Source organism: Eumetopias jubatus, unplaced genomic scaffold (assembly GCF_037043125.1).
Source record: "Eumetopias jubatus isolate StellerSeaLion01/CBP00866 unplaced genomic scaffold, mEumJub1_p1.0 scaffold_12, whole genome shotgun sequence".
Lineage (NCBI taxonomy): Eukaryota > Metazoa > Chordata > Mammalia > Carnivora > Otariidae > Eumetopias > Eumetopias jubatus.
This window is the reverse complement of record NW_028274818.1, coordinates 4,823,126-4,832,478: the sequence shown is the minus strand read 5'-3', so window position 1 is coordinate 4,832,478 and position 9,353 is coordinate 4,823,126. Positions and strand designations below refer to the sequence as shown.

At 55.3% G+C, this 9,353-nt stretch overlaps 1 protein-coding gene across 1 annotated transcript in view; it reads right to left on the bottom strand.

Annotated features, from left to right (window-relative positions):
* Positions 1-3,208: 3,208 nt before the first annotated feature.
* LOC114199201 (sodium/potassium-transporting ATPase subunit alpha-4) overlaps positions 3,209-9,353 on the bottom strand; it is a 29,532-nt gene continuing 23,387 nt past the window's right edge. Inside the window, exons 19-22 of the mRNA XM_028091010.2 lie at positions 7,028-7,158; positions 6,815-6,916; positions 3,495-3,586; positions 3,209-3,237 (exon numbers count right to left, since the gene is read on the bottom strand). Coding sequence (XP_027946811.1) covers positions 3,209-3,237; positions 3,495-3,586; positions 6,815-6,916; positions 7,028-7,158 — 354 coding nt within the window. The remainder of the gene's footprint in view (positions 3,238-3,494; positions 3,587-6,814; positions 6,917-7,027; positions 7,159-9,353) is intronic.

Below are 9,353 nucleotides of genomic sequence, written 5' to 3'. Positions count from 1 at the left end.
TCATTAGGGAGAGTCCAGGGAGGGCAAGGGTACTCAGACCCAGGGAAATGGGGGTGGAGAGGAGGTATTCTGGGTCAGAGATTCGATTCGTACGACAGGACAAAGGGGGCACAAATGCCTAAAACCTGGGACTGTCCTCTGGATGTGGCCTGTTTCCTCCACCCAGCGGAGGAGAAGGTGGTAAAAAGCACCCGGGCTGCAGGAAGAGACCCCCTGCACTTCCCTTTCAAGAACCAGGACTAAGGATGATGTCATTCTCCGAATAAAAGATGGAGCCTCGGCCAGGACGGGCGACCTGGCTCAGCCCCAGCCACTTTCCTGTGCTTCACTCAACACCCTAAGTCGGGACGCGGGGGAAGGACGGGGCATGGGGCAAGAAGCGCTGGCCCACATCTACGCTGCAGAAGTGTGATTTGGGGTTTCTCTCCACGGAAAGGGGAAAGTCCTGCAGCTTCTGCCTGCTGCTTGTGCTGGGTACTCGGATCAGAGGGGACTCAGTTCTCTAGGGCACGGTGGGGAGGGAGGGTCCCCCGGGGCTGGATGACTGTAAGGAAGGAGAGTTGCCGCAGTGCATTCTGAGCAAGAGGATCCGGTATAAAGGCCAGGGGAGAAGCTACCTCAGGGAAAACCTGAAGAGGTGGGCCCTGCACCAGAGCTGAGGATGTTGATTGGTTCCCCGCACTTGAGAGCCCAGGTGGAGTGCGGGGGAGGGGCTCTAACTTCCTGGGCCCCATCCTGGGGTGAGGGCTGTGGATGAGTTCAGCTCTGGGTACCTAGGAAGGGAGGACCCTCTTCATGGCCCTCCAGTGCTCTTACCAGGCACAGGTAAACTGAGGCACGGGGGAGCCCATGGGAGAGGTTAGATCAAAGCACTCCATCCCCACCCTGAGCTGTCTCCGTTTTTGGAGAGACAGGGTTTATTTTGCACCCAGGCAGGGGCATGACACTGTGTTAGAGGGATAACTTTTCCCCCTCCTGTGGGGTGGGCCTTGCACCGCCAAGCAAGGAAGGCCACGGAAAATCTCAAGAACGTGCCAGGAGGGGGTCCAAGAGAGACAGCTGTCCCTGGAGCAAGAGAGGCCAGAGCTAACCTGAGCAGGGCCGGTTGGAGCTAAAGGGGCCTCGGAACACAGCTCCTGGGCTCCCAGGAGAGCCACTGAGCGGCCCACACGCCCACGGCCACAGCCGGACCGAAGGCCCACAGGAGGGAGGGCGTGGATTTCTGACTTCTGTGGCACCCTGGGGGAGGGGAGACTCCAGAACATTGGACCTGCCCCTCGGCACCCCCAAGGGTGTGGGATGGGGCTAAGTGGTGACCTGGGCCCCCCAGTCCCACCCAGTCCACCCCAGCAGCTGCACCCTCCCCACCTGCTCCTCACCCTTCTCTCCCTGCTGCTTTGCTCCCTACTTTCTATTCCGTCCCTTCCCTCTGGACCCCTGCCTTTGGGCCCTTGGACTTAATAGGCCTCAGCAGCCGGTATCAAATGACTCTGAGTTGGGGCCTCTGTATTTTTAACCCACCAGACACCCGAAGCTCCTGCTACTGAAACCCGAGGAGCTGGCCCCTCGGCGCTCCCCATCCCCACTCACTCCCCACACCCTGGCCCCTCCATCTTCCAGGCCTGGTTCAGCCACGTCAGCAGCAGGGGAAGGACCCCGGACCGACATAGCCCTGTCCCTAGGGGACCTGCTGTTGGAGGAGGGAGGGCGACCAGAGGGAGGGACCTTGGGAGGAGCCCGACGCAGGGCCGGAGGGGCTGGCTCCACCTTACAGTGGCGTTCTCTTTGCCAGCCCACTGCCTCTCACCCTCCAGAGCCATCCGTGGACCTCCCCCTGCTCACGACCCTATTGTTCTGGTTTTGGTTTTGCAGTTGGGTGTTTTCGGCGCAGCCCTCATCGCGGGACTGGGCCCTAAGTGGTTAAGGGCAGAAGTGTTGGAGTCAGACAGACCTTGGCGTCCTCATCGGTGAAACAGGGTGGGTGCTAAGAGTCTGCTTGTTGTGTGAGTTGCTGGACGGTGTGCACAGGGCGCTCGTCCCACCGCGGGGCACACCGTGCTGACCCTTAACACACATGGTTTGGTTTTGATTTCCAACAGACTTCCTCAGCATTTCTCTCTGCTCTGCATGCTTTGGGCTCAGCCCCCGCAGAGGTGTGACCAGGCCCTGCCCTCCAGGGCAAAGTGGACCAGCTCACAGAGCAACAGCCAGCACAGGACCCAAGGGGAAGGGGGAGCCACGTCTGACGGTGGCCGGGAGGGGTGAGGGCCCAGGGCACCTCCGACTCCTCCACCTGACGCGCAGCAGGGAGCCTGGGCCCAGCTTCTCAGGCTCCGGACGCCGGACCTTGGGGAATGTCTGTCACCCTGGGCAGAGCCTGGGTGCGAAAGGGCAGGGTGCTTCACCTAAAGTCAAGGCTACGGGATCCCAAATGATGGGACGGGGTCAGGATGCCCGAGGGCAGGTTGTGGAGGCAGGGACCAGCTTCCGGTGCCCAGAGGAAGGCGGGGTGGCCGGCCGGCATTCGCCACTCACCCTGGGACGCTTCCCAGGTCCCGTCTGGACCCCGGGTTCTTCGTGGATGAACTAAGGCCTTTTCTAGCACTAAGTTCCATGAGGAGTCCATGTGCCAGTCTGGACAAGGGTGCTGTGGCCCCTCTCGAGGCTGGGGCTCCACCGCCTCTCCCTCACCTCACCTGAGCCTCCCTGCTCTACCTGTCCTGTCTTTGCTTTCCCTCGGGTCTTTGGACTTTAAGTCGGGGCTTAGCCCTCCAGGGGCAGGGATGCTCGATTCGGACCCCCTCCCAGCCTCGACTCGGTCCCTGAAAGACCACCCTGCCCGGCTCCTGTGGAGACACCATCACAGTAATCTCCTCTTTCCAGAAACCAGACAGACACATCCAGCCAGGTGAGAGCCATTGCAAACGTTTATTCTCTAGACTGGCTACTGATTGAACAGGACGGCGCCTCCCCCACTGGGCCCCAGCCGGACACAGCCTGTGCTTGCCCTCCACCCCCGCCCCCCCCCCCCCCCCCGGGGGCCCAGTCCAGCCCCAGGATTGCCTGTCTCTCTCATCCCAGGTAATTCATCCCAGCAACTCTGCCCCAACTCAGGCTCTTTCAGATGCGCCAAGCTCAGAACCCCAACCCCTCCGCCCCCACCAGTCCTGGGACGCCCCCGGCAGGGGAAGCTCCTCCTCTGCTGAGTTCAGTAGTAGGTCTCTCTCTCCAGCCAGCCTGTGGACGAGAGGAGACCCGAGTGAACGGGGGAAGGTGGAGGGGAGCGAGGACAAGGTAGGAGGCTGGCGGTAGAACTCAGGGCCCCGAGGACTGGAAGAAGCCGGATGCCGGAGGCCAGGAGTCAGGACCTTTCCGGCAGCACGTGCAGGCTGTGGGGTGGGGAGAGACGGACCCCGCCCCCGGGGGGCCAGGCAGGAGGGGAGAGCCAGTTAGGAGGCTGGAGGCCCCCCAGAGCAGGGCGTGGGGCGCCTCACCGCCAGGATGACGTCGGATGATGAGTTTTCGGACTTCATCATAGATAAAGATAAGAATGCTGTAGGGAGTGGCGCAGAACCACCAGGATAGCCTGTGGGGAGGAAGCGCTGGTCAGCGGGGCGGGGCCAGAGGGGCCAGAGGCGGGCAGGTGCCGGGAACTGCGCAGAACCGAGCGTCTCTCGTCATCCTGTGCAGGGTTGAGCCCTAGCTCTGGGGAGGTCGGAGCTGAGGGAGGGAGGGAGGGAGGGAGGAGACAGAAACAGAAGAAGCCGGTGATAACAGAACGTGATAAATGCCGCGTTAGAGGTACGCGCGGTGTTCCTGCTTCTGCAGGCGCTCAGGGAGACCCCTGTTGCCTTTCGGGTCTTCGGGGCCTTGCAGCCCCGAAGGGGAGGTGCTCTGAGCGGGGTGGGTCTACCTGAGATGGCACCTGTGGGGATATTTCACCGAGGAATGGATATACTTGGCCATGTTGCAAACACGGGGAACGTTTTTCTTCCGGAACCTCTTCTGTCATTAGAGGCCAGGGAGAGAGACTCTGGGGAGGAGTCAAATCACAACCACTGTTTGTTCCCTTGGGTGACAGGGAGGTGGCCTAGACCAGAGCCATCCCAGAGCAATACACTGCGAGCCACCTGTGACGCTTACTGTTTTCCAGTAGCTGCATTAAAATAAGTAAAAAGTTACAGGGGCAGTTAATTCTAATAATAGGTTTTTATTTAACCCAGTATATCCAAAGTATCATCATTTCAACAGGGAACCAATGTAAACATTATTAAGGAGATATTTTACATTCTTCTCTTTACCCTAAGTCTTTGAGATCCAGGGAGTACTTTAAGCTGACGGCGCATCGCACATCAGACACTTAATTTTCAAAGGGTCAAGAAAATGTAGTCCAACCCAAACAGGAAAGCTGTATTTAGCAGAATAATATCTGACACTGCTTGAGTTTGTAACTCTACATTAACTAGATAAAATTTCAAATTCAGTTTCTCAGTCTCACTAGCCATATTTCAAGAACTCAATAGCAAGTGATGGAAAGAGGATGATGTGGGAAACGAAGGCAAAAGAAAAGTTAAATTTCCATACTGCCTTCAGCCCATTGACAAGTCCCTGAAACAGGCAGCGTGACCTTCCTCTAGGGATTCAGCTGCCTTGATGTTGCTATCTTGCTAAGGGCAAAAGGCAGTCTTAGCCCGACGCCCAGGACCCTGTAAGTCTACTTTAACATATAGAAATTCCTTTGGAAACTTCCTTTATCTCTACCCCTTGAGATACATGTTGGCCGTCATCCTCCGAGGATATGACCCACCGATAAACATCTGAAGGGTCTCATGACTAAGGTTTTATTAGACGGTAATAAATGACCTTTTCCTAATAATAGCTAGCCCCCTCAAGGCCCTGGGAACCTTGCTCCCAAAATTCCTTAGAGACTGATGATGCCTCCCTAACCCTCTCCCAACTTGAAAGTATATAATCAGGGGCGCCGGGGTGGCTCAGTCGGTTAAGCGGCCGCCTTCGGCTCAGGTCATGGTCCCGGGGTCCTGGGATCAAGCCGCGCATCGGGCTCCCTGCTCAGCGGGAGCCTGCTTCTCCCTCTCCCTCTGCCTCTCACCCAAGCTTGTGCTCTCTCTCTCTCTCTCTCACCATCTCTCTCTCCACGTCAAATAAATAAATAAAGTCTTAAAAAAAAAATGAAAGTATATAGTCAGCCCCAGTGCAGCTCTTTCTGCCCACGGGTCCTGGCCCTGTGCTTTAATAAAACTACCTTTTGGCACCAAAAACATCTCAAGAATTCCTTCTTGGCTGCCGGCTTTGAACCCTAACGTCCTTGCTGCGTCAGACGGCGACTGCCATATTGGCCAACGTGGGCCTCAGCCGTGGTTCCTCCCCCGCGCACACACACAGTGCCATGCCACAGACTCGCGCATGGCAACCACCATGTGTCGGTCTGTGTCCGTGTAGGTCGTGAGGGAATAAAACTGATGACGTGATGGCCTTTGATCTCAAGGAGCTCAGGTGGCCAGGGAGACGAAGGAAGCAAAACAACTGGAGTAGAGTGTTAGGTGACACGTGTTACGGTCGGGGTAGGATATACAGAATGTTTGGGAGCACAGCTAATGGTCCACTGCATCGACTATGACTCGTATGCTGACTTCGAGAGCAACGGGATCAAGCTACTGTGACCAAAGCTCCCACCGTGACCCACGCAACCGTGCCGGGCGCACTGTAGCATCTCCGCGTGTAATTCTCACAACGGTCCGCCCGGTGTGTATGAGGGAGACCGCAGGTACTGCTTACACACTGTCCAGAGTAATACAACACAGGAGAGTTGAAATGAGAACCTGGGCCTGTCAGCATCTAAGGGCAGCGCCAGTGTCTGTTATTAAGCATTAACTGGGCACCGACAATATACAAAGCATTGTGTAAAACACTGCAAGGGACAGAAAGGTGAGAGAGGTGTGTGAATTCATAGCAGACGAGCCGGAAGCGTACACACTAGGTCATTAATAGACGGCCTCTGCAGGTGGGGTGATGAGAGGGGGTGGCATGGCAGTTTTGCTTTACTCCCTGTAAAATTTTCTTTTCTCTCTCTCTTTTTTTAAGATTTATTTATTTATTTTAGAGAGAGCACTTGTCCTCATGCAAACGGGTTGGGGGACTGGTAGAGGGACAGAGAGGGGAAGCAGACTGTCTGCTGAGCACAGAGCCCCAAGGGGCTTGATCTCAAGACCCTGAGATCATGAGCTGAGCTGAAACCAAGAGTCAGACGTTCACCAGAGTGAGCCACCCGGGAGCCCCTCCTTGTAAATTTTTTCACACAAGGGTATACTAATGTAAAAAACAATACAAACCAAAAAACAAAACCATGGGCCTGTTTTGAACAAAACAAGATACCAGACAGTAGGATTCCTGCACGCCCACTCACATATGCACCTTGAACATGTTTGCCTAAGTACAACAGAATTAGCCATGCGTAGATTAGGCTATTTTTATGTTTTCTTCTGCTTGAAGCAATTTGTATCTTTGAACAGCTACCGCCGCACATCACCATAAAAAAGATGCCCCTGTGTTGATTGCGGGTAAGTCTGCTAAATTTGCATGTCTCGCGGGGTGCCATCACTTGGCACAGGCCCCAGTCCCTCCCTAAATAAGATGTGTTTGTGGGAGTGCAGACAGTTCTCCTTGTATCACTGAGGGTAGCCATGTCCATCCAGGCAGCCCCCAGCTTGCGGCTTCCCTGTTCAGACACGCAGCTTCCCCTCCCAGGCTCTCCCCGTGCTGGAGACCCCCAGGCTGTGTCCCTTCCCTTACTCACTTGAGTGGGTACATCCGCAGGGCCGTGTCCATGCCTGGAGTGTAGGACAGAAAAGCAGCCAGGAAGGTCTCCTCCATGATCCCAAATATTAGGATCTTGTTTCTGGGAAGAAATGTTGAAGGGTGAGCTGGAGAAAGGGAGGGAGAAGTAGGGGAGCCGGCGCCCCGTGTGCAGGTGTGAGGGGAGGGCGGGCGGGGGCGGGGAGGTGCTCACTTCATGCCCTGGTGGAAGACTGAGTTGTGCCGGGTCTTGCAGATGATGAGGTCGGCCCACTGCGCGATCACAATGCTGACAAAGAAGGCCGTGTGGCAGGTGAACTCCAGCACCTTCCGCTGCTCGTAGGTCTGCGGGGGCGGGCAGAGTGGAGACGGACCGTGTCAGAAGGGATCCGGATCTACCTCGTAGGCTTCTTCCCTCTCCCGCCGTCCTGGACCCCAAGGCCGAGTTAGGTGTTAGGCCCCCACACTTCCCACCATCTCGTCTCAGCACTTCCCGTGTTGGGTTGTGAGTGGTTGACCTGTTTTCCTGACCCACCGAGAGCAACTCAAGGGCAAGCACCTGTCTCACTGACCTTGGCGCCGCCCTCCCATGCTCAGTTCAGGGGATGGCAGGTGTACGGCTCCGAAGTATTCAGCAGGTGAACAAGAAGGGTGGTATGAGGGGGAAGGCAGACTCAGAGAGCAGAGTCAGAGGAAAGAGCTCCGAAGGGGATGGATCTCTCCACCCCACCGCGGAGAAGGGAAGGCCCGAGGGGGCGGCACCGGAGAGGAGCGCTCATTCACCCATTGGGTCTTCTTTGCATCGGTAGTTTCCACATAAGGAACCTAAGTCTAGTGGGGAAGATAAGTGGGCTGGCCAGCCAGCGTCATAGGAGAGAGGTCAGAGAGGACTTTGGGAACAGAGAAGAGACGCATCTCCCTTAGACCGGAGGAAAAAAGGCCCTGTTTCAATGATGGAAACATCATGGTTTTAACTGGTAGGTTGAATAAAGAATTTGAGAATGTGGAGGACTGACGACAAGACGCTGCGTACCGAGCCTCATGGGCTGTGGCGCCTGGAGCGAAAATAATGCCTCCCGTGATTGGAACACGAAGGCTGGAAGTTGATGAGCCCCGAGCTGCGCGGGGAGCGAGTGCCCTGGGCCCGTTTGTGATGTTAGGTCGCCCCCGCCACTGCCGCCACCGGCGTGCATGTGGCCAGCCACCAGCACCCCAGTGCTCTGTGGTCGCTGGCAGATTTTAGCTCGACGCCCTGACTACGCCTGCTCCTGTCCTGGATTCTGGGGATTCAAACATCCGTGTGGATGATCCTTCCACCGCCACGGTCTCAGCGTCCCTTGGTCTCCCTCTCCAGAGGTGTGGCCCTCCACTCCCCACCTCGGTTGCTGGCGTCCATGTCACACCCGGATCTGTCCTTGCCAATAGCTAGTTTCTCTGTGATTTCCATTTCGAGCATCTCTTTCTCTCTGACCACCGCTCGGATCTCTCCATCCCGCCCACTCTGGTGTCTCAATTCTAACACTTTCTAGACTCCACTTGGAGTTAAGTTCCATTGACCCTGTAGGTTACATATTTGGTTGTTGTCTCCCCTCCCACCCCCTGCCCCTCACTGGAATATAAAGTCCACAAGAGCAATAACTTGACCATATTTGTTCACTACCAGACCCCCCAGGGCCAGAAGAGTATCTGGTACCTAGAAGATGCTTCATGAATGAATGAGTGGTGATCAGTGGAATTAATGGTGAGAGGTATTTAGAAGGTAGAGAGCTCTCCCTGCTTCTAGCAGTCTGTGGGCGGGGGTGGGGTGGGTGGGGTGGCTCTGTATGCGATTATCTGAATTTTACGGCAAGGGAAGAGGCATAGACCCTGCCTTTATGAACTTTATTCCTCAGGGCGATTGTTCTCAACCCATTCTGCAATACCTCAAGATGTCTTTGATGTAATTTGGTGTTACTTCAAATTAATTTTAATTACCTTTAATTTATTACAAATAAATATATGTTAAGCCGCGTCCTGGCAGCAGGGAGATGGTATCAAGATATAAAACTAATAAAGCCTGGAGTTGAGGATCGAGGAAATGCTGACAATGTAATGACTTTGGGCATCATTGGACCCTGGAGCATTGTTGGTGGCTGGGAAGATTGACCCCTGATGACTTCATGGGGCTCGGCTAAGGGAAGCCAAGTGTGTACAAGGGGCACCTTTCCAACGACCAGGATTCTAACACACTTTTGAGAAACCTACAGTTAGCTTGGTTTGGAGGCATCATGGTGAAGGCGGAAGGTGTTGGGCAGGAACCAGGGCAGAGCTCCCGTGAAGCTCTAGGGATGCCCTGTGGGACTTGGCACAGGTCGCAAAATCTTTCTAGATTCAGTTTCCTTGTTTACAGAGTGATGATAACAGACCACGTGTCTTCTACAGATTTTGCATCCTCTGTGGTCCTACGATTCTAGCAATAATTGGTGTCACATCGCCCACTGTTTTAGAAATTAGGACAGGCATGTTCACAGGTAGGAACAAGCATACTTATTAAAATTCTT